General features: G+C 39.3%; 2 protein-coding genes across 16 annotated transcripts in view; both read right to left on the bottom strand.

The window, feature by feature from the left end:
* Positions 1 to 23,781, bottom strand: part of LOC102683315 (protocadherin alpha-C2-like) — a 166,407-nt gene that overhangs the window by 80,151 nt on the left and 62,475 nt on the right. The window contains exon 1 of one of the 15 annotated variants that reach the window (XM_069196122.1): positions 13,297 to 15,849. The exons of 12 other annotated variants lie outside the window; for them this stretch is intronic. In XM_069196122.1, coding sequence (XP_069052223.1) covers positions 13,297 to 15,681 — 2,385 coding nt within the window. In that variant the 5' untranslated portion in view covers positions 15,682 to 15,849. Of the gene's footprint in view, positions 1 to 1,265; positions 3,764 to 8,473; positions 10,613 to 13,296; positions 15,850 to 23,781 lie in introns of those variants that run through there. 2 more of the 15 variants (XM_069196129.1, XM_015349737.2) reach the window with 2 other exon arrangements.
* Positions 17,689 to 20,600, bottom strand: LOC138241819 (protocadherin alpha-4-like). The gene is made up of 2 exons (XM_069195669.1): positions 18,078 to 20,600; positions 17,689 to 17,727 (listed from the first exon to the last, which is right to left on the bottom strand). The coding sequence occupies exons 1-2, from the start codon at positions 20,460 to 20,462 to the stop codon at positions 17,689 to 17,691; spliced, it is 2,424 nt and encodes an 807-aa protein (XP_069051770.1). The 5' UTR covers positions 20,463 to 20,600.

The following is a 23,781-nucleotide window of genomic DNA, read 5'->3' as shown; positions in this document are numbered from 1 at the left end:
TTGGACATTGAGATTCAAATCCTTAGCGATATTCCCGACAAAGGTTCCCTTCTTCACCTCTTCTGAAACAGTGTAGATGATTTGTCCAGAAATCTGATCCCGAAAACGAATGAGCAGAAGGAATAAAAAACGAATAAAAACGGACACCTTTCGATCTGACAAAAACATTTTAAAATGTTCCTCGGTCCAGAAACGCAATCCAAGATGCACGAATACCTACATGTGAGTATCTCGAGTATATTCAGTCGCGAAAGAAAAGGACTGTAAAAACAGCCTGTCATTTGTGTCTAATACGTATGTTGCGTTTTACTCTAACAAAAGCTTCCTGGGATTTTTTTTTTCATTAAAGGAGGAGTCCGTACAAACGGATTTTTCTGACTTTGCTGGTGAACACCGACACCGTGTGGGCACGCCAGGAAGCAGTACGAAACTGCCATAGAGTTTAGGTTCTACTGGAAATATTATATTCGTCACAACGTTTTAGACTCCAGAACAATGATAAATTCTAACATATTCGATTTAAATATCACATAGAGCATAGTGCCTATAGCGCATTATTCCTAACTACGTTTTGAACGGGCTACTAAAGGAATATTTCACTTACAACTCGATTTTACTGTCTTAATTTTGATTAAATGGCAAGTTTAATATAGACAGAATAGCATGTTTAAATGTTGAGAAAAAAGTGTTACTCCAACCTATTCGAGGTATTCATTATTATTGACAATAAAACCCTCACTAGCAGAATAGCACAGCTACCAGTGTAACATTTTTTCGCTTTGTCATTTTTTTCAGAGTACAGGACCCTTTCCCCACTTAGTCCATTACCGAATATTTCCAGTCGTGTGTGCAGTTTAAGGAGAAAGCAAACAGATCACACACTGTACGCAGAAAAAAAGGGAAAAAAAGGAACATTCCATGAGCTCAGGACTGTGACATGACACATTTTAAAACACTCAAACAATCAAACTAAATAAATCACAATATTCATGAATATAAAACTTCGCACATATTTGCAAAAAAGGTAAGACGCGACTAGGAAAGATACTGTATTAGCGTAGCACTCAGCAACACATTGTCAAGAGACTTCTCTCTATAATAATTTTTATATATTATGTTTTAACTTTATAATTTCATGTTTAGGACGTTCTATGCACAATTCAATCATGACAGGTATTTTGGAATAGAAAAATAGGATTTCTACAGTATTTCTACTACTCAAGAAGTCCACAATCACTGTAACTGATATAACTGTACGTTCTTACCTCAAAGTTTCCGATATTCCTTCTTAACGTGTCTGTTTCATTAATACTGATAAGTTCCCCATCGCAAGGGGGAATTGGTGCGTTTAAAACCACAACGTCACTCTTCAGTGTGTCTGAGCTAAAACACACGTCATACTGCTGTGTAGTTTTAGAATAAGACCAGCTGCCGTCGGGGTGCGCGGTGATCACGGGACGACTGTACTTGCTGAAGCGGTCATTTCTCCTGTGGCATTTAATGATGATCAAACTGAGGAGAGTCAGTAAGAATATAACTGACACGGAAACAATCGCTATGAGTAAGTACAAATTCAAATCTGAAAAACCGTTCTCCTTTGTAGACATTTGTTTGAATTCCCTTTGCATTTCAGCACCATTTTCTACAGGAATGACATCAAGGGACACAGTAGCCGACAAGGACGGCTGTCCATGGTCAGAAATCAAAATGGCCAAAGGATGTGTTTTCAAGTCATTTTCATTCAAACGTCGTTTGGTTCTTATTTCTCCAGTGCTGGTGCTGATTGTGAAGAGATCGGTCCTTTTGGGCTCAATAATGTGATAAGAAAGTAGCGCATTGTACCCAGAGTCGGCGTCTACAGCCCTGATCTTGGCCACAAAATAACCGGCTTCAGCAGAAAACGGAATGTTCTCGGTATTAACGGAGCCGTGATCAGAATAAGGAGGGAGAATCCCAGGACTGTTGTCGTTTTCATCAAGGATGTAAACGTTCACGGTCACGTTGCTGCTTTGTGGAGGGACACCTGAGTCAGTGGCTTGAACTTGAAACTGGAATGTTTTCATGTCCTCATAATTAAATGACCGCATGCTGTAGATATCCCCACTAATTGAATTCACGTTTATTATAGTAGAAACAGGGATTCCCTTCGTTGAAGTCTCCAATAAAGCATATGTAATCTGAGCATTCTCGTTTAAATCGGGATCAAAAGCAGACAATGTGTGTATAAGAGCTCCCATTGCATTGTTTTCTTTGACATACACTTCAGGAACAGGTTCAGAAAACCGTGGAGCGTTATCATTTACATCGGAAACGTGCACCACTATAACACTTGTGCTCGACAGGGGTGGCGCCCCTTCGTCTTTTGCTGTAATGGTGACATTGTATTGAGAAACGCTCTCTCGGTCTAGTACTCCGCCAACTACCAATGAATAGTAGTTTTTATAGGATGACTGAAGTACAAAAGGAACGCCGTGAGAAACTCCGCAATGTGCGTTTCCATTTTTACTTCCATCTTTATCCAAAATAGTGATTAGAGCAATCACTGTGCCCCTTTTGGCATCTTCCTTGACAGTGTTCAAAAGTGAAGTTACTTTTATTTCTGGGGCATTGTCATTAACATCTATTACTTCCACCAGCACTTTACAATGTGAAGCCATTGGAGGTTGGCCTTTGTCCTGGGCCTTGACACGAATTTCATGAACATTACTTTCCTCGTAGTCGACATTACCTTTAACCGTTATCTCACCGGTTTCAGGGTTTATATCAAAAATATCAATTACATCTTTTTGTCTCTGATTACTAAATGAATACACTATTTTGCTGTTTATTCCTTCGTCCACGTCTGTTGCATTAAGCTTAATTACCAAAGTACCAAATGGCACGTTTTCGTCTACCTGGACTTTGTATACTGGACTGGTGAAAAGAGGACTGTTATCATTTATATCTAACACATTCACTTGGACCTGCAGTGTCCCAGACCTGGGTGGCTTTCCGCCATCTACAGCTGTCAGGAGGAGACTGATAATAGGCTGTTTCTCCCGATCTAAAGCTTTGTGCAGAACTAACTCGGCAGACACGCTCTCTTCTCCAGGGTTCTGTACATCCAAGGAGAAATATTCATTAGGACTGAGCCTGTATGTATTTACAGCGTTTGTACCAACGTCTGCATCATCAGCACTGAGCAAAGGGAATCTTGCTTCCGGGAGAGTAGACTCCGCAATATTTATATTTTGCGATATTGTAGGAAAGACGGGCGAATTGTCATTCACATCTAAAATATTAATTTGAATACGGTATAAACTCACAGGAGCATTCATAATCGCCTCTAAATTTAAAAAGCAAGCGGACGTATCAGGACACAGTTGCTCCCTGTCAATTTTTTCTTTTACATAGAGAATACCAGTTTTTAAATTTACCTCAAAATACTGCTTATCGGACCCGGATACAATCTGAAACATACGCGACTCCAGTTCCTGAATATTTATATTCAAATCCTTAGATATATTTCCAACAAAGGTCCTTTCGTTTACTTCCTCTGAAACAGAATACACAGTCAGTCCGCAAACAGCACCCCAGAGAAAAAACAAAAGACATAATGAAGAATACATCCAGATAATTCCTTTTTGCCCTGCTGAAATCATGTCTTCGTCAGTCCTTGTAAAGCCATCCACTCCAAAACCTTCTTGCTTCGAAACCGCCCGAGTTTAACAATTACGTTTGCAACATAAAAGCAAGATACGACTTGTACTGTATGTGCCACAGACCGTCTTACTCTAACAAAGCCTACAGTGATCCGCTGCGCTCTTTCAGTTTAAGGAGGAGCCCTGTAAATCTAAAATCCTTTTTTTCCTTCCTTGGTCAACAGCGACACTGTGTGGAAGCTAGAGCCAATCAACAATGACCACAAGAGTCCTAAGCACACCTGCTGTTTTCAACTGAAATAAAATATATAAGTACTGGTCTTAAAGTGGCATATTTAGGTGCTCATATTAATCTATATTGCTTCATAATTAACGATTAATTTGCATCTGATACAACCTCTCATGCTTTTTTAGGGCAATGCAGATAATTGCACTCTATATTTCATTATATACATTTACATATTTAATATATACTATCTATACAGGGCTAATATTTAGTGTAATGTTATTATGGTACTTATGACAAAAATAAGCTTTGGATAGCTGTGATTTCTGATAGCAATTTCAACTGAGCATAAATTTTGTTCATGTGGAACTTGTAACATGTTCATGGGACTACTTACTAATAATATGCATAATTATATTTAAAAATGTATGCAAGTCTCCATTAGTCTGCCTCTGCAAAAACAAAACATTTTTGTCAGCTTATTAGGAGGAAAACGAGGAGCAGAAGATCAATTCTACGGGATCCTGATGAATGCTTTTGGGTCGCGTCTCTAGTGTCCGCGCACTTTAGCAAAGCTGTGTTCCTTCTATTGATGCAGTTTATCCGGGCTAATAAATAGGAACCCTTTGGTACAACGTACGGTATAAACTGCAGTAGTAGGATTTTAAGGTTCTTTCTAGTTCAGTTCAATCAAGACAATAGAATTGAATCTCCTATTTAATGAGCAATTTTGAGGTAGGAAACACAATCAGTCTTCCTTCATAAACAATCTCACAAAGTAAATCGAGAAAATTATGCACGTCAGAATTGTAACAAAAGAGAGGTTCACCTGTGAAATGTATATATCAATAGCACGCTTACCTCAATATGCAGCGTCCCTGCCCGAGACCTTTTGAACGAGTCGTTCCCAGTTAAGCTAATAAGTTCACCGTCTGCAGGCGGAAAGGGACCGTTAAAAACCACGACGTCACTCTTCAGTGTATCAGAGCTGAAGCAGACGTCATACTGCTGAGTACTTTTAGAGTACGACCAGCTTCCGTCAGGGTGCGTGGTGATCACTGGGGGGATATAGCTGCTAAAGCCGCTATCTGTCCTGTAGCATTTTACAGCTATGAACATGATGAGGCTCACTAAAAATATAACAGATACCGAGACAACGGCGATCAGCAAGTAGAGATTTAGATCTGAAAAACCTTCTTTCTTCTTCGGCAACTGTTTCAGTTCCAATTGCATTTCATTTGTACTTTCAACAGCTACAACCTCAACAGATACAGTGGATGAAAGTGGCGGTTTCCCGTTGTCAGTAATCAAAATGCTCAAGGCATGAATTTCTAAGTCATTTTCAGATAAGCGTCGCTTTGTTCTTATTTCCCCCGTATTGCTGCTTATTTTGAAGAGATCCGTCCCTTTGGGTTCGGTAATGTAATACGAAAGTAATGCATTATAACCAGAGTCGGCATCTACAGCCCTGATCTTGGCCACGAAATAACCCGCTTCAGCAGAATAGGGGATTTTCTCAGTATTAACGGAGCCGAAGTCAGAATAAGGAGGCAGAATCCCAGGACTGTTGTCATTTTCGTCAAGGACATAAACGTTCACGGTCACGTTGGTGCTTAGTGGAGGGACACCAGTGTCAGTGGCTTGAACCTGAAACTGGAACGTTTTCACTTTCTCATAATCAAAAGAGTGCATGGTGTAAATATCACCACTAACAGAGTTCACGCTTATTATATTGGAGACAGGAGTCCCCTTGGTGGGGGTTTCCAGTAAAGAATATGTTAGTTGCGCATTTTCGTTTAAATCCGGATCTGACGCAGATATAGTGTATATGACAGCTCCGACTGGACAGTTTTCTTTCACGTACACTTCCAAAGGTGGCACTGGAAAAACTGGAGCATTGTCGTTTACGTCAGAAACATGAACAGTAATTAAACTTCTGCTTGACAGAGACGGGGTCCCTTCGTCTGTGGCTATAATCGTGACATTGTACAGAGCAACAGTCTCTCGATCCAGCGTGTCAGCAACTACCAAAGAGTAATAGTTCTTATATAAAGTCTTAAGCTCAAATGGAGCTGAAGAGGCCATTTGACAATGTACATTCCCATTTTTACCTCCGTCTTTATCCGATACAGTAATCAAGGAAATTACAGTACCTATTTTAGCGTCCTCTTTAACTGTACTAGACAGAGATGTAATGGCAATTTCAGGAGCGTTGTCATTCAAATCTATGACTTCAACAAGAACTGTACAGTGCGAGGCCATTGGGGAATGGCCTCCGTCCTGAGCTTGAGCACGAATTTCATAAATGTTGTGTTTCTCAAAATCAATTTCATTTTTCACAGTAACTTCACCCGTGCTCGGATTAATGGAAAAAACCTCCAAAATATCTTCGTTCCCATGAGTACTAAATGAGTAAAAAAGTTTAGCATTTACTCCTTCGTCTAAATCAGTTGCATTTAGTGTTATTACTGTTGTCCCAGGGGGGGTATTTTCAACCACCTTTACTTTGTATACTGAGCTGCTGAAAACAGGACTGTTATCATTTATATCCAGGACATTCACTCGGACCTGCAGGGTTCCTGATCTGGGTGGTTTCCCCCCGTCCACAGCAGTCAACACGAGATTTATCACAGGCTGCTTCTCTCGGTCTAAAGCTTTCTGCAGCACTAACTCGCCATACACTCTCTGCTCACCTCCGCTGTGCACATCCAGGGAGAAATATTCATTCGTACTGAGTCTATATGTGTTCACAGAATTACTACCCACATCAGCATCATTGGCACTCAGCAGTGGAAATCGCATCCCTGGTAAAGTGGACTCGGTAATGTTCAAATGCTGAGATTTCACACGAAAAGTAGGCGAATTGTCATTTATGTCCAAAACATGAATTTCCACTCGGTACAAATTTAAAGGCATATTAATAATAGCTTCTAAATTTACAGAACATGTAAGACTGGCAGGACACAGCTCCTCTCTGTCGATTCTTTCATTCACATAAAGAATGCCAGTTTTTAAATTTACCTCAAAATATTTCTTCTTGGATCCGGACACAACCTGAAACATACGCGACTCCAATTCCTGGACACTCAGATTCAGATCCTTAGCTATATTCCCAACAAAAGTCCCTTCTTTCACCTCTTCGAATACGGAATAGATGATCTGTCCGGAAGCAATATTCCGCAAGGAAAGCAAGAGAAAAAAATGTGAATATATCCAAATGGATCCTCGCGATGCTTCCAGAATCATTTTATCTCTCTTTCCCAGTATAATCGGTCAAATGTAACGTTATATCCACATTAACACTGACTACGGATTTCATTTGAAATAACACGCAAAACAAAACATATCTGTATCAGACGCCCAATCTGTGTCTCACTATAACAAAGACTTCAGCGATCTATGCTGTTTTAGTGTGAGGAGGAGCCAGATATTTTCATGTACAGTATTTTCACTGTGTTGATCAATAGTGACATCGTGTGGATACGCTCAGTGAAGAGAAAACTTCAGATACACCTATGTTACATACTGTACTTTATCTATTTTTATTTAGTATACAGTATAAGCACGCTGGTTATCATTCTCAGCGAATCGTTTCCTTAAAGTGGACAAGGGCAACACAGCGCTGAGTACAACTACGTTCTTAAGGCAACCTTTCTGTGACATGAACACTAATATTTCGATTCCTCACAATTAAATATCATAATAAATCTAGCTAGTGAACCACAGGCTGCTTGAGGTTTGCTAGGTCGCTACTCTCAGAAAAAAAAAATCGTATTTTTTCATTCCACACAACACACTACCTTTTGAAAAAAACTTACTTCACTTCTTTGTGAACTATACAGAAAGAAAATTACAAGTGCATTGAATGTGATAGTGTTTAAGTGCTAAAGCTTTAAAATCCACTTACAGTTTTGAAAAACCAATAACCCTATTTGATTAACAATATACAAAATGTGAATTGTAAAATGATTTTTTTTAATTGGTTACAATTTTAATAAATTACTAACAGTCCCAGAAGACACTCAAAGTCTATAAAGCGATTACTTACAAAAACTTTCAAAAACGTTAGGAACCGATAACCAAGACCTAATCAGTATACAGTAAATATCTAGTTCTAATCAAGAGAGAAGTGACACCAGCAAGAAATCCCAGCGAAGATGACTAACATTTAGTCAGAAGGACATCCTTCAAGCTGTTCGTACTACCACAAAAAGTACGTTTTGCACCATAAATTATTTTCTATTGAACGCAAATAAAGAGCACACAAACTGACATACAGGGAGAGAACAAATCTCTGTTCAGAGGTAAACTTGCCTGGGCAGATTATAAGGACGTTTATATACTATAGATATATCAGACTAAATCAAATTATGTCACTAGGGGCAAAATAATTCAGAGATCATAAACAAGAATAAAACATTTTTGCAATTCTTCAGCCTCCCTTTTCGTATATACTGTATTGTTTAGTGGTGCGCATACCACATTATAGACTTCTCAGCATATGTCAATAAATTTGATTGAAAAGCTCCTGGGAGACAACAAAATAATGTAGATTTATTTTTGTTGAAACAATTTGGATCCAAGATAACATCATAAAAACGCTTACCTCTGCGTTTTGAGAAGGGATTTCATTTCGTTTCCATGAATCAGTTCCTTTAATACTAATCAGTTCCTCCTCGGTGGGCGGAAATGGTGCAGGGAAAACTACAACGTCACTTTTTAATGTGTCTGAGCTGAAACACACGTCATACTGCTGAGTCGTTTTGGAATAAGACCAGCTGCCGTCGGGGTGTGCGGTGATGACTGGAGCGCTGTACCTGCTGAAACTGTCATTTGTCCTGTGACATCTTATAACGATTAAACTGAGGAGACTCAGCAGAAATATGACGGACACGGAAACAAGTGCTATGAGCAAATACAAATGTAAATCTGAAAAACTGCTCTCCGTCGCTGGAAGGTGCCTGAGTTCCAACTGCATTTCCCCGGTACTTTCAACAATGGCGACATCAATGGACACTGTGGCTGACAGGGAGGGCTGTCCGTGGTCGGAAACCGAAATGACCAAAGGATGTGTTTTCAAGTCATTATCGCTCAGGCGTCTCTTGGTTCTTATTTCCCCGGTGCTGGTGCTGATTTTGAATAAATCCGTTCTTTTGGGCTCAACGATGTGATAAGAAAGTAGCGCATTGTACCCAGAGTCGGCGTCTACAGCCCTTATCTTGGCCACGAAATAACCCGGTTCAGCAGAAAACGGAATGTTCTCGGTATTAACGGAGCCGTGATCAGAATAAGGAGGGAGAATCCCAGGACTGTTGTCATTTTCATCAAGGATGTAAACGTTCACGGTCACGTTGCTGCTTTGTGGAGGGACACCTGAGTCAGTGGCTTGAACTTGAAACTGGAATGTTTTCATGTCCTCATAATTAAATGACTGCATGCTGTAGATATCCCCACTAACGGAATTCACGTTTATTACAGTAGAAATAGGTACCCCCTTAGCAAAAATGTCCAACAAAGAATATGTTATTTGGGCATTTTCATTTAAATCCGGATCCAACGCGCTCACCGTGTATATAACAGCTCCTACTGGACTGTTCTCCTTCACGTACAATTGGAGAACAGGCTGTGCAAATCGTGGCGCATTGTCGTTCACATCCGAAACGTGTACAACAACAACGCTGGTGCTGGACAGAGGCGGGGTCCCCTCATCTATTGCTGTGATAAAGACATTGTACTGAGAAGTGCTTTCACGGTCCAGTGGAGCGTTAACTACTAAAGAGTAATAGTTCTTGTAGTTCGCCTGCAGTTTAAAAGGAACGTCTCCAGCGACATAGCAATTGACATTTCCGTTTTTACCACCATCTTTATCTACGACAGTAATTAGAGCAATCGCCGTGCCAATACTAGCGTCCTCCTTCACAGTATCCAGAAGTGATGTTGTTGCTATTTCAGGGGCATTGTCATTCACGTCTGAGACTTCAACCAACACTTTGCAATGTGAGGCCATCGGCGGCTGGCCTTTGTCTTTTGCTTCAGCACGGATTTCGTACACACTATTTTGTTCATAATCAATATTCCCTTTAACTGTAATTTCCCCGGAGCTCGGATCAATGTCGAACATATCCAAAACATTATCTTGTTCATGCTTACTAAAGGAGTAGACTATTTCGGCATTAATGCCTTCATCTAAGTCTGTTGCGTTCAGAGATATAATAGATGTTCCTTCAGGCACGTTTTCAACCACACGAACTTTATACAGAGGGCTGCTGAAAACCGGAGGATTGTCGTTAATGTCTAAAATATTCACTATGATCTCCGATGTTCCAGACCTTGCTGGATTTCCACCGTCTACAGCGGTCAGCAGCAGACGGATCACAGGCTGTTTCTCTCGATCTAATGTTTTCTGCAGCACTAATTCAGCGGACAAACTCTGTTCGCTACTTTTATGTAAATCAAGGGAAAAATGCGCATTCGGGTTGAGTTTATACGTATTTAAAGAGTTTTTCCCAACATCTGCATCGTATGCACCTAACAGAGGAAACCGCATTCCTGGCAACGTTGATTCAGAAATGTTTATAAATTGCGACTTAGCACGAAAGGAAGGCGAATTGTCGTTTATATCTAGAATATTAATTTCCAAGCGATACAGATTCAAGGGAACATTGACAATGGCCTCTAAATTCACAGAGCAAGACAGAATATTCGGACACAGCTCCTCTCTGTCGATTCTATCATTTACATAGAGAATTCCAGTTTTTACATTTACCTCGAAATACTTCTTTTTGGATCCGGATACTAGCTGGAACATGCGCGACTCCAGTTCTTGGACACTGAGGTTTAAATCCTTCGCTAAATTTCCCACAAACGTCCCCTGGTTTACCTCCTCCGAAACGGTATAGGTTATTTGTCCAAAGCCCAGATCCCATAAGGAAAACAGCAGCACGACCATAAAATACATCAAAACAATTATTCTTTGGCGTGAAAAAAACATTTTTGCACTTGCACTTGCAGACGTACAAAGTCCAGTATGTCAAGCTACCCAGTACGATTAACCATGAAGATATATTATGATCGCAGCAGAAAAAAATAAAACACGATATACGTCCTGTGATTCGGACTCACATCCTGCATCTTCTAACAAAGCCTTCTCTCTCTTTCAAACGAGGAGGAGCCCAGAGAAGCTGAAATTAATATCTCACTTTGTTAGTCAGCAGAGACACCGTGTGGATTTGCCTGGAACTAAAATGTCCTTTTCAGAAAAGGTCCAAATACAGAACTTAGGCCATTTTTATGTACTATTTTATAGAATACATTTAATATTTGTTTTAAACATGGTGCACTCTGAAAACTATCAAATATGCAATATTTAACAGTTCAGATATTCTATGTGAAGGTATAGGCAGAATGTTTCTGCTGCACGAGAATTTCACATTTCAACTTAGCTATTTAAACTGAAAAAGAAAAACTTAAAATCAGTATCAATGATGAACGTTGGGCACATATGGAACATAACATTTAAGCAGATCAACATATTTGACTGAGAGAAAAAAATAACCAATCTCTTTTCTGACAAAATATATTACGTTTGGAACACACACAAATTGGCACACATGTATAGCAAAGATACAAGAAACTATCAAAACGATCGTTAAAAACGTATATCTATACCTTTACCTACCTATACCTTTCTGCAATTTAATTCATAGGTTATGACATACAATACTAAACCTTCAGAAAAATGTTACATTTTTCTAAACCTAAATTATTGTATTAATGCATTATTTATTCATACCTGGTATGGCATTAAGACTTTCCAAAGCATTCTCTATATATTAATCCTTCTTATTATATAGTCATCACTTATTATCTACATAAATAAGCCTACATTTATATTGTATGTTCATGTCAATATACTTAATAATTTCTCTTTCAGGTGTCAGTTTCATTTAAACTTATACAGTAAGTTCTCCACCTGAAGTCAAGTAAGAGTGCATTCCAAAACGAACACATCACTCAGCAGTCTGTTTGAACTGAAGCATGTCATATTTTTTAGTAGAACCTACTTCCGGATGCGTGGTGATCACTGGAGGGCTCTACTTGTCAAAAGCATAATTTGGCTTCTGGCATTTTATAACCATTAAATTAATAAGACTATTAATATAATATGTCTATTATAATAAAACAATACTTTTAAAGAATATGATTTAATATAATTATTAAATCAATAAGACTTAAAGCCATAACAGATACTGAGACAACTGCGATAAGCAAAGACAGATTCAAGCCTGAAAAACTGTCAGGTCCTCTCAGCCCTTGCCTGAATTCCGAATGCATTTCAGACACCGTCAACAGCAAGTACATCCAATCTAAAAGTACATAATAAAGGCAGTTCTCCGTTATCCGTAATCAATATTACCAAGTGATGTGATTGTATGTCATTTTCACTCAAATATTGTCTAGTTCTTAAATCCCCAGTACTTGTACTGATTCTGAAGAGATCAGTGCCTTTGGGTTCCACAATCTGATAAGACTAGAGCACTTTGTATCCAGTTGGATATAGGATACACACAAAATACCTGTTCTAAAAGTATTAAGTTTTTTAAAAAGCTACAATTTTAATAAATTGCTAACTGGTGGTCAGTATTCTTTAAACTAATTGCAGGAGAAGTTAAAATCTTCCAAGATACTCAAAATCTAAAGTGATTCATCGAACGTGCATACAAAAACATTAAAATATATTAGAAACTTGAAAGGAATAATCAACACAGAATCAGTACATACAATCAAGAAAGAAGAGCAGAACTGTGAGAAATCCCAGCGAAGAGGACTACAACATTGTGTCAAAAGCGACAGTCTTCGAAACTGTTCAAAATGGTGCAAAAAGTTATTTGTTTACCCGATCTGCTTGTAATCTGACCACTGAATGTGCTTTATTGCAGCAGTGTAGCATGTATTGTACCACCTTCACCATTTTAAACTACCACACAGGACAATGATAAGACACATTTCGTGCTCTGATTACAAACAGATAAGGTCTATCCTTGCACAATCAATTCCATTTTTAAATCAATCCAAAAATGCTAAAGAGCAAAAACTGACAAGAATGAATTAATGTGTGTCTATTCTCAGGTAAGATTCCCTGGTTAGAATAAACGGACGTTTTAGATACCATAGTTAATTCAGATAAAATCAGATTGTGTCAGGAGGCCAAATTATTCAAAGAGACTAAATGAGAATTAAACTTTTGTTCAAACTTCCTTTTAGTTCATATTATTCAATGATGGACATACAGTATGACAGTATATTATTCTGAGGATATGCCAAAACAATCGATTGAAACACCCTGATATACAACCACGTGATTTAGTTTTACTATTCCTGTCGTTACAATTTGGCTCCAAAATAACATTATAAAAACAACGTGCTTACCTCTACGTTTTGAGAACCGATTTCATTTCGTTTCCATGAATCAGTTCCTTTAATACTAATAAGTTCCTCCTCGGGGGGCGGAAATGGTGCAGGGAAAACTATGACATCACTTTTTAATGTGTCTGAGCTGAAACACACGTCATACTGCTGAGTCGTTTTGGAATAAGACCAGCTGCCGTCGGGGTTTGCGGTGATGACTGGAGCGCTGTACCTGCTGAAACTGTCATTTGTCCTGTGACATCTTATAACGATTAAACTGAGGAGAGTCAGCAGAAATATGACGGACACGGAAACAAGTGCTATGAGCAAATACAAATGTAAATCTGAAAAACTGCTCTCCGTCGCTGGCAGGTGCCTGAGTTCCAGCTGCATTTCCCCGGTGCTTTCAACAATGGCGACATCAATGGACACTGTGGCTGACAGGGAGGGCTGTCCGTGGTCGGAAACCGAAATGACCAAAGGATGTGTTTTCAAGTCATTATCGCTCAGGCGTCTCTTGGTTCTTATTTCCCCGGTGCTGGTGCTGATTTTGAATAAATCCGTTCTTTTGGGCTCAACGATGTGATAAGAAAGTAGCGCATTGTACCCAGAGTCGGCGTCTACAGCCCTGATCTTGGCCACGAAATAACCCGGTTCAGCAGAAAACGGAATGTTCTCGGTATTAACGGAGCCGTGATCAGAATAAGGAGGGAGAATCCCAGGACTGTTGTCATTTTCATCAAGGATGTAAACGTTCACGGTCACGTTGCTGCTTTGTGGAGGGACACCTGAGTCAGTGGCTTGAATTTGAAACTGGAATGTTTTCATGTCCTCATAATTAAATGACTGCATGCTGTAGATATCCCCACTAACGGAATTCACGTTTATTACAGTAGAAATAGGTACCCCCTTAGCAAAAATGTCCAACAAAGAATATGTTATTTGGGCATTTTCATTTAAATCCGGATCCAACGCGCTCACCGTGTATATAATAGCTCCAACTGGACTGTTCTCCTTCACGTACACTTGGAGAACAGGCTGTGCAAATCGTGGCGGATTGTCGTTCACATCCGAAACGTGTACAACAACAACGCTGGTGCTGGACAGAGGCGGGGTCCCCTCATCTATTGCTGTGATAAAGACATTGTACTGAGAAGTGCTTTCACGGTCCAGTGGAGCGTTAACTACTAAAGAGTAATAGTTCTTGTAGTTGGCCTGCAGTTTAAAAGGAACATGTCCAGCGACATAGCAATTGACATTTCCGTTTTTACCACCATCTTTATCTACGACAGTAATTAGAGCAATCGCCGTGCCAATACTAGCGTCCTCCTTCACAGTATCCAGAAGGGATGTTGTTGCTATTTCAGGGGCATTGTCATTAACGTCTGCGACTTCAACCAACACTTTGCAATGTGAGGCCGTCGGCGGCTGGCCTTTGTCTTTTGCTTGAACACGGATTTCATACAAACTATTTTGTTCATAATCAATTTTCCCTTTAACTGTAATTTCCCCGGAGCTGGGATCAATGTCGAACATATCCAAAACATTATCTTGCTCATGCTTACTAAAGGAGTAGACTATTTCGGCATTAATGCCTTCATCTAAGTCTGTTGCGTTAAGAGTTATAATAGATGTTCCTTCAGGCACGTTTTCAACCACACGAACTTTATACAGAGGGCTGCTGAAAACCGGAGGATTGTCGTTTGTATCTAAAATATTCACTATGATCTCCGATGTTCCAGACCTTGCTGGATTTCCACCGTCTACAGCGGTCAGCAGCAGACGGATCACAGGCTGTTTCTCTCGATCTAATGTTTTCTGCAGCACTAATTCAGGAGATAAACTCTGTTCGCTACCTTTGTGTAAATCAAGGGAAAAATATTCGCTCGGACTGAGTTTATATGTATTTAAAGAGTTTTTCCCAACATCTGCATCGTATGCACCTAACAGTGGAAAACGCATTCCTGGCACTGTTGACTCATAAACGTCTATAATTTGCGATTTCGTACGAAAGGAAGGTGAATTATCGTTAATATCTAGAATATTAATTTCGAAACGATACAGATTCAAGGGAACATTTACCATGGCCTCTAAATTCACAGAGCAAGACAGAATATTCGGACACAGCTCCTCCCTGTCGATTCTATCATTTACATAGAGAATTCCAGTTTTTACATTTACCTCGAAATACTTCTTTTTGGATCCGGATACTAGCTGGAACATGCGCGACTCCAGTTCTTGGACACTGAGGTTTAAATCCTTCGCTAAATTTCCCACAAATGTCCCCTGGTTTACCTCCTCCGAAACGGTATAGGTTATTTGTCCAAAGCCCAGATCCCATAAGGAAAACAGCAGCACGACCATAAAATACATCAAAACAATTATTCTTTGGCGTGAAAAAAACATTTTTGCACTTGCACTTGCAGACGTACAAAGTCCAGTATGTCAAGCTACTCAGTACGATTAACCATGAAGATATATTATGATCGCAGCAGAAAAAATAAAACACAATATACGTCCTGTGATTCGGACTCACATCCTGCATCTTCTAACAAAGCCTTCTCTCTCTTTCAAACGAGGAGGAGCCCAGAGAAGCTGAAATTAATATCTCACTTTGTTAGTCAGCAGAGACACCGTGTGGATTTTCCTGGAACTTAAATGCCATTTTCGGAAAATGTCCAAATACAGAATTTAGGCCTATTTTATGTACTATTTTATAGAACACATTTAATATTTGTTTAAAACATGGTGCACTCTGAAAACTATCAAATATGCAATATTTAACAGTTCAGATATTCTATGTGAAGGTATAGGCAGAATGTTTCTGCTGCACGAGAATTTCAAATTTCAACAATTTCAGCTATTTAAACTGAAAAAGAAAACTTAAAATCGGTATCAATGATGAACGTTGGGCACATATGGAACATAACATTAAAGCAGATCAGCATATTTGTCTGAGAGAAAAAAATAACCAATCTATTTTCTGACAAAATATTTATACTACGTTTGGAACACACAAATTGGCATACAAGTATAGCAAAGACACGAGAATCTATCAAAACGATCGTTAAACACGTAGGCATAGTGTGCCTTCTGCAAATTAATTCATAGGTTATGACATACAATTCTAAACCTTCAGAAAAATGTTACTTTTTTCTAAACCTAAATTATTGTATTAATGCATTATTTATTCATACCTGGTATGGCATGAAGACTTTCCAAAGCATTTAATATATATATATAGTTTATTATTCCTTCTTATTATGTAGTCACCATTTATTATCTACATAAATAAGCCTAAATTTACATAGTATGTTCATGCCAATACTTTTACTCATTTCTCTTTCAAGTTTCAGTTCCATTTAAACTTATAAGTTCTCCACCTGAATTCAAGTAAGGGTGCATTCCAAAACGAACACATCACTCAGCAGTCTGCTTGAACTGAAGCACGTCATATTGTTGAGTAGAACCAACTTCCGTCAGGATGCGTGGTGATCACTGGAGGGCTCTACTTGTCAAAAGCATCATTTGACTTCTGCTATTTTATAACTATTAAATCAATGAGACTATAATATAACAATACTATTAATATAATATGATGTAATACAACTATTAAATCAATAAGACTTAAAGCCATAACAGATACTGAGACAACTGCGATAAGCAAAGACAGATTCAAGCCTGAACAATTGTCAGGTCCTCACAATCCTTTCTGAATTCCGAATGCATTTCAGACAAACTGTCAAAAGCAAGTACATCCAGTCTAACAGCGGATAATAAAGGCAGTTCTCTATGATCAGTACTACCAACGGATGTGATTGTATGTCATTTTCACTCAAATATTGCCTAGTTCTTAATTCCCCAGTACTTGTACTGATTCTGAAGAGATCAGTGCCTTTGGGTTCCACAATCTGATAAGACTGGAGAGCTTTGTATCCAGTTGGACATAGGATTAATACAAAATACCTGTTCTAAAAGTATTAAGTTTTTTAAAAAGCTACAATTTTAATAAATTGCTAATTGGTTAAAAGCATTCTTTAAACTAATTGCGGGAGAAGTGAAAATCTTCTAAAATACCCAACATCTAAAATGATTAATCTTGAAGGTGGGTACAAAAATATTAAAATATATTGGAAACTTGAAAGGAATAATCAACACAGAATCAGTACATACAATCAAGAAAGAAGAGCAGAACTGTGAGAAATCCCAGCGAAGAGGACTACAACATTGTGTCAAAAGCGACAGTCTTCAAGACTGTTCAAAATGGTGAAAAAAGTGATTTGTTTACCCGATCTGCCTGAATGTGCTTTATTGCAGCAGTGTAGCATGTACTGTACCACCTTCACCATTATAAACTACCACCCAAGACAGTGATAAGACACATTTCGTGGTCTGATTACAAACAGATAAGGTCTATCCTTGCACAATCAATTCAATTTCAATGCAAAAATGCTAAAAAGAGCAAAAACTGACAAGAATGAATTAATGTTTCTCCATTCTAAGTTAAGATTCCCTGGTAAGACGGACGGACGTTTTATATACCATAGTTAATTCAGATTAAATCAGATTGTGTCAGGAGGGCAAAAGTATTCAGAGACTAAATGAGAATTAAACTTTTGTTCAAACTTCCTTTTAGTTCATATTATTTAATGGTGGACATACAGTATGACAGTATATTATTCTGAGAATATACCAAAACAATCGATTGAAACACCCTGATATACAACCACGTGATTTAGTTTTACTATTCCTGTCGTTACAATTTGGCTCCAAAATAACATTATAAAAAACAACGTGCTTACCTCTACGTTTTGAGAACCGATTTCATTTCGTTTCCATGAATCAGTTCCTTTAATACTAATAAGTTCCTCCTCGGGGGGCGGAAATGGTGCAGGGAAAACTACGACGTCACTTTTTAAGGTGTCTGAGCTGAAACACACGTCATACTGCTGAGTCGTTTTAGAATAAGACCAGCTGCCGTCGGGGTTTGCGGTGATGACTGGAGCGCTGTACCTGCTGAAACTGTCATTTGTCCTGTGACATCTTATAATGATTAAACTGAGGAGACTCAGCAGAAATATGACGGACACGGAAACAAGTGCTATGAGCAAATACAAATGTAAATCTGAAAAACTGCTCTCCGTCGCTGGCAGATGCCTGAGTTCCAGCTGCATTTCCCCGGTACTTTCAACAATGACGACATCAATGGACACTGTGGCTGACAGGGAGGGCTGTCCGTGGTCGGAAACCGAAATGACCAAAGGATGTGTTTTCAAGTCATTATCGCTCAGACGTCTCTTGGTTCTTATTTCCCCGGTGCTGGTGCTGATTTTGAATAAATCCGTTCTTTTGGGCTCAACGATGTGATAAGAAAGTAGCGCATTGTACCCAGAGTCGGCGTCTACAGCCCTGATCTTGGCCACGAAATAACCCGGTTCAGCAGAAAACGGAATGTTCTCGGTATTAACGGAGCCGTGATCAGAATAAGGAGGGAGAATCCCAGGACTGTTGTCATTTTCATCAAGGATGTAAACGTTCACGGTCACGTTGCTGCTTTGTGGAGGGACACCTGAGTCAGTGGCTTGAACTTGAAACTGGAATGTTTTCATGTCCTCATGATTAAATGACTGCATGCTGTAGATATCCCCACTAACGGAATTCACGTTTATTACAGTAGAAATAGGTACCCCCTTAGCAAAAATGTCCAACAAAGAATATGTTATTTGGGCATTTTCATTTAAATCCGGATCCAACGCGCTCACCGTGTATATAATAGCTCCTACTGGACTGTTCTCCTTCACGTACACCTGGAGAACAGGCTGTGCAAATCGTGGCGCATTGTCGTTCACATCCGAAACGTGTACAACAACAACGCTGGTGTTGGACAGATGCGGGGTCCCCTCATCTATTGCTGTGATAGAGACATTGTACTGAGAAGTGCTTTCACGGTCCAGTGGAGCGTTAACTACTAAAGAGTAATAGTTCTTGTAGTTCGCCTGCAGTTTAAAAGGAACGTCTCCAGCGACATAGCAATTGACATTTCCGTTTTTACCACCATCTTTATCTACGACAGTAATTAGAGCAATCGCCGTGCCAATACTAGCGTCCTCCTTCACAGTATCCAGAAGGGATGTTGTTGCTATCTCTGGGGCATTGTCATTAACGTCTGCGACTTCAACCAACACTTTGCAATGTGAGGCCATCGGCGGCTGGCCTTTGTCATTTGCTTCAGCACGGATTTCATACACACTATTTTGTTCATAATCAATTTTCCCTTTAACTGTAATTTCCCCGGAGCTGGGATCAATGTCGAACATATCCAAAACATTATCTTGCTCATGCTTACTAAAGGAGTAGACGATTTCGGAATTAATCCCTTCATCTAAGTCTGTTGCGTTCAGAGTTATAATAGGTGTTCCTTCAGGCACGTTTTCAACCACACGAACTTTATACAGAGGGCTGCTGAAAACCGGAGGATTGTCGTTTGTATCTAAAATATTCACTATGATCTCCGATATTCCAGACCTTGCTGGATTTCCACCGTCTACAGCGGTCAGCAGCAGACGGATCACAGGCTGTTTCTCTCGATCTAATGTTTTCTGGAGCACTAATTCAGCGGACAAACTCTGTTCGCTACCTTTGTGTAAATCAAGGGAAAAATACTCGTTCGGACTGAGTTTATATGTATTTAAAGAGTTTTTCCCAACATCTGCATCATATGCACGTAACAGTGGAAAACGCATTCCTGGCAATGTTGATTCATAAACGTTTATAATTTGCGATTTCGTACGAAAGGAAGGTGAATTGTCGTTTATATCTAGAATTTTAATTTCCAAGCGATACAGATTCAAGGGAACATTGACAATGGCCTCTAAATTCACAGAGCAAGACAGAATATTCGGACACAGCTCCTCCCTGTCGATTCTATCATTTACATAGAGAATTCCAGTTTTTACATTTACCTCAAAATACTTCTTTTTGGATCCGGATACTAGCTGAAACATGCGCGACTCCAGTTCTTGAACACTGAGGTTTAAATCCTTCGCTAAATTTCCCACAAACGTCCCCTGGTTTACCTCCTCCGAAACGGTATAGGTTATTTGTCCAAAGCCCAGATCCCATAAGGAAAACAGCAGCACGACCATAAAATACATCAAAACAATTATTCTTTGGCGTGAAAAAAACATTTTTGCACTTGCACTTGCAGACGTACAAAGTCCAGTATGTCAAGCTACCCAATACGATTAACCATGAAGATATATTATGATCGCAGCAGAAAATATAAAACACAATATACGTCCTGTGATTCGGACTCACATCCTGCATCTTCTAACAAAGCCTTCTCTCTCTTTCAAACGAGGAGGAGCCCAGAGAAGCTGAATTTAATATCTCACTTTGTTAGTCAGCAGAGACACCGTGTGGATTTGCCTGGAACTTAAATACCCTCTTCAGTAAATGTCCGAATGCAGAATCGAAGCATTATTTGTAGAATATTTTACACAATACATTTAATATACGTTTTTAACATGATACACTCTGAAAGCCATCACATATGTAATACTCGCAGTTCAAATACTTTATACAAAGTGTCCAATTCAACTGTGAAAAAAATCAAATTGGTAGTTATAATGAAACCTGTTCATATACTGTATGGAACATAACATTAAAGAGGATTTAGAGGTGAACCCAAGCGAAACATATAGCGCTAATATAGACACAATATTATTACGCCCGAAACAGCACAAACTGACGTCAATACTGTATAAATCAAAGACATTTCAAACATCTAGAAGAATCACTTCTAACTTCAGTTTGCCTTTAGTCTGCAAAGTCAATAACTAGCTACGGCATATCATGCGAAAACCTCAGAAGAAATGTTATATTTTCTAACCTGGATTATTGCATTAATTCATTAGTTATACCAGGTATTGCAGTAAAACACATTCCAAGGTGTTCATAATACTTATCATTGTTACTTATTATACAGTGACCATTTGATATCCACATACTGTAAATAAGCATATAGTGTATATACTGTATTCTGTGCTTACCTCAATATTCCTAGTAATTTCTGGATTCCTCTTACAGGTGTCAGTTCCGTTTAAACTTATAAGTTCTCCACTTGAAGTCGGTAAGGGTGCATTGAAAACCAACAAGTCACTCTTCAGCGTGTCTGAGCTGAAACACACGTCATACTGCTGTGTAGTTTTAGAGTACGACCAGCTGCCGTCGGGGTGCGTGGTGATCACTGGAGTGCTGTACTTGTCAAAAACGTCATTTGTCTTCTGGCATTTTATAATTATGAAACCAAGGAGACTGACTAAAAATACAACAGATACTGAGACTACAGCGATGAGCAAATACAGATTTAAGCCTGAAAAATTGTCATGTCTTCTCGGTACGTGCCTGAATTCCGTATGCACTTCAGACGCACTTTCAACAACCAGCACATCCAGGCTAACAGTAGATGATAAAGACGGTTCTCCATTATCGGTAATCAGTATCACCAAAGGATGAAGTTTTATGTCATTTTCACTCAAACGTCGCCTAGTTCTTATTTCCCCAGTACTTGTACTGATTTTGAAGAGGTCGGAGCCTTTGGGTTCTACAATGTGGTAAGACAACAGAGCGTTATACCCAGAATCGGCATCTACAGACCTTATTTTGGCCACAAAATAGCCTGGTTCAGCAGAATATGGAATATGTTCTGAATTCACGGAGCCGTGGTCAGAATACGGCGGGAGAACCCCGGGGCTGTTGTCATTTTCGTCAAGAATGTAAACTTTCACGGTCACGTTACTGCTAAGGGGAGGGACTCCGGAGTCAGTGGCTTGAACTTGAAACTGGAACGTTTTAACTTCCTCGTGGTTAAATGACTTCATGCAGTAGATATCCCCACTATCAGAACCCACGCTTATCACGGTAGAAAGAGGCAGCATCTTCAGAGAATTCCCCAATAAAGTATACGTGATGTGAGCGTTTTCAGTTGAATCTGGATCAAACGCAGACAGGGTATAGATAGTAGTACCAACAGGGTTGTTTTCTTTAACATACACTTCAAGGACAGGCTCTGGAAAGAACGGCGCGTTGTCGTTTACGTCTGAAACGCTTATAGTAATAACGGTGCTGGTTGAGAGAGGAGGAGTTCCATAATCTGTGGCTATTAATGTAACATTGTGCTGGGAGTTTTTTTCTCGGTCGAGTTCTCCATCTAATACTAAAGAAAAATAATTGCTATAAGATGACTGCAGTTTAAAAGGGGATGCCCCATGTATAGTACATTGCACTTTTCCGTTATTGTCTCCATCCTTATCGGAAACGGTAATTAATGCAATGGCCGCCCCCTTTTTTGCATCTTCTTTGACGGAGTTAAGCAAAGAAGTCACTTTAATTTCTGGGGCGTTATCGTTCACATCTATGACTTCGACCAGCACTTTGCAGTGCGAAGCTAAAGGTGTGTGCCCTTTGTCTTGGGCCTCTACACGAATTTCATAAGCATTATTTTTTTCGAAATCCAACTCTCCTTTAACAGTAATCTCACCGGTACTTTGGTTAATGGTAAACGCATCTAGTACGCTTTGGTCTTCTTTACTAAAGAAATACAAGATCTCTCCATTAATGTCTTCATCCAAATCCGTAGCATTTAGTTTTGCTATAGCAGTTCCAAGTGATACGTTTTCAAAGACTCTGACCTTAACTACCGCACTACTGAAAACAGGAGCATTGTCGTTTGCATCCAATACATTTACAATAATCTCTGATGTTCCAGATCTAGGAGGTTTTCCTCCGTCCAAGGCAGTCAGTACTAGATGGATTACTGCCTGCTTCTCTCGGTCTAAAGCTTTCTGTAGCAGTAAATCAACAGACACACTTTGCTCACCTTCGGTATGCAAATCAATGCTGAAATAGTCATTTGGACTTAACTTATATGTTTTTACAGAGTTACTACCGACATCAGGATCGTATGCATTGCGCAATGGAAATCTAGCTCCCGGGAGAGTGGATTCAGCAATACGTATATGTCTAGACGCCTCCGAGAAAATTGGTGAATTGTCATTTATGTCTAGAATTTTTACTTCAATACGATATAAATTCAAAGGATGATTAACCACAGCTTCCAAACTCACAGAGCATGTGAGGCTGTTAGGACATAATTCCTCCCTATCTATTTTCTCAACAACATAGAGAATGCCAGTGTTTAAATTTACCTCAAAATACTTCTTCGTGGATCCAGAGACAATCTGAAACATACGCGACTGCAGCTCTTGGACTTTAAGATTTAAATCCTTTGCTATATTTCCAACAAACGCCCCATGGTCTACCTCTTCGGAAACAGAATATATAATCGGCCCAGTCACCACAATCCGAAAACAAAGCAACAGCAACAAAAAATAGAGAATCCTCGTGAATACACCTCTGTTGGATAAATTCATTGTTGTATAATCCTTCAGAAACGCATACGGTCCAGAATTAGCTGTACAAAGACTCTGCAAATAAAACATATAT

This window comes from Lepisosteus oculatus, chromosome 11 (genome assembly GCF_040954835.1).
Source record: "Lepisosteus oculatus isolate fLepOcu1 chromosome 11, fLepOcu1.hap2, whole genome shotgun sequence".
NCBI classification, from domain to species: domain Eukaryota; kingdom Metazoa; phylum Chordata; class Actinopteri; order Semionotiformes; family Lepisosteidae; genus Lepisosteus; species Lepisosteus oculatus.
The sequence above is the reverse complement of the archived record's forward strand: the minus strand, read 5'-3'. Positions and strand labels throughout refer to the sequence as shown.

Bases quoted from the DNA above. Each gene is read 5' to 3' on its own strand.
- LOC138241819 (XM_069195669.1), bottom strand. From the start codon at position 20,462: ATGTTTTTTTCACGCCAAAGAATAATTGTTTTGATGTATTTTATGGTC. The intron at 17,728-18,077 runs GTAAGCACGTTG...TGCTCTTTTTAG, and splicing joins TCGGTTCTCAAAACGTAGAG to CATTTTTGCATTGAAATTGA.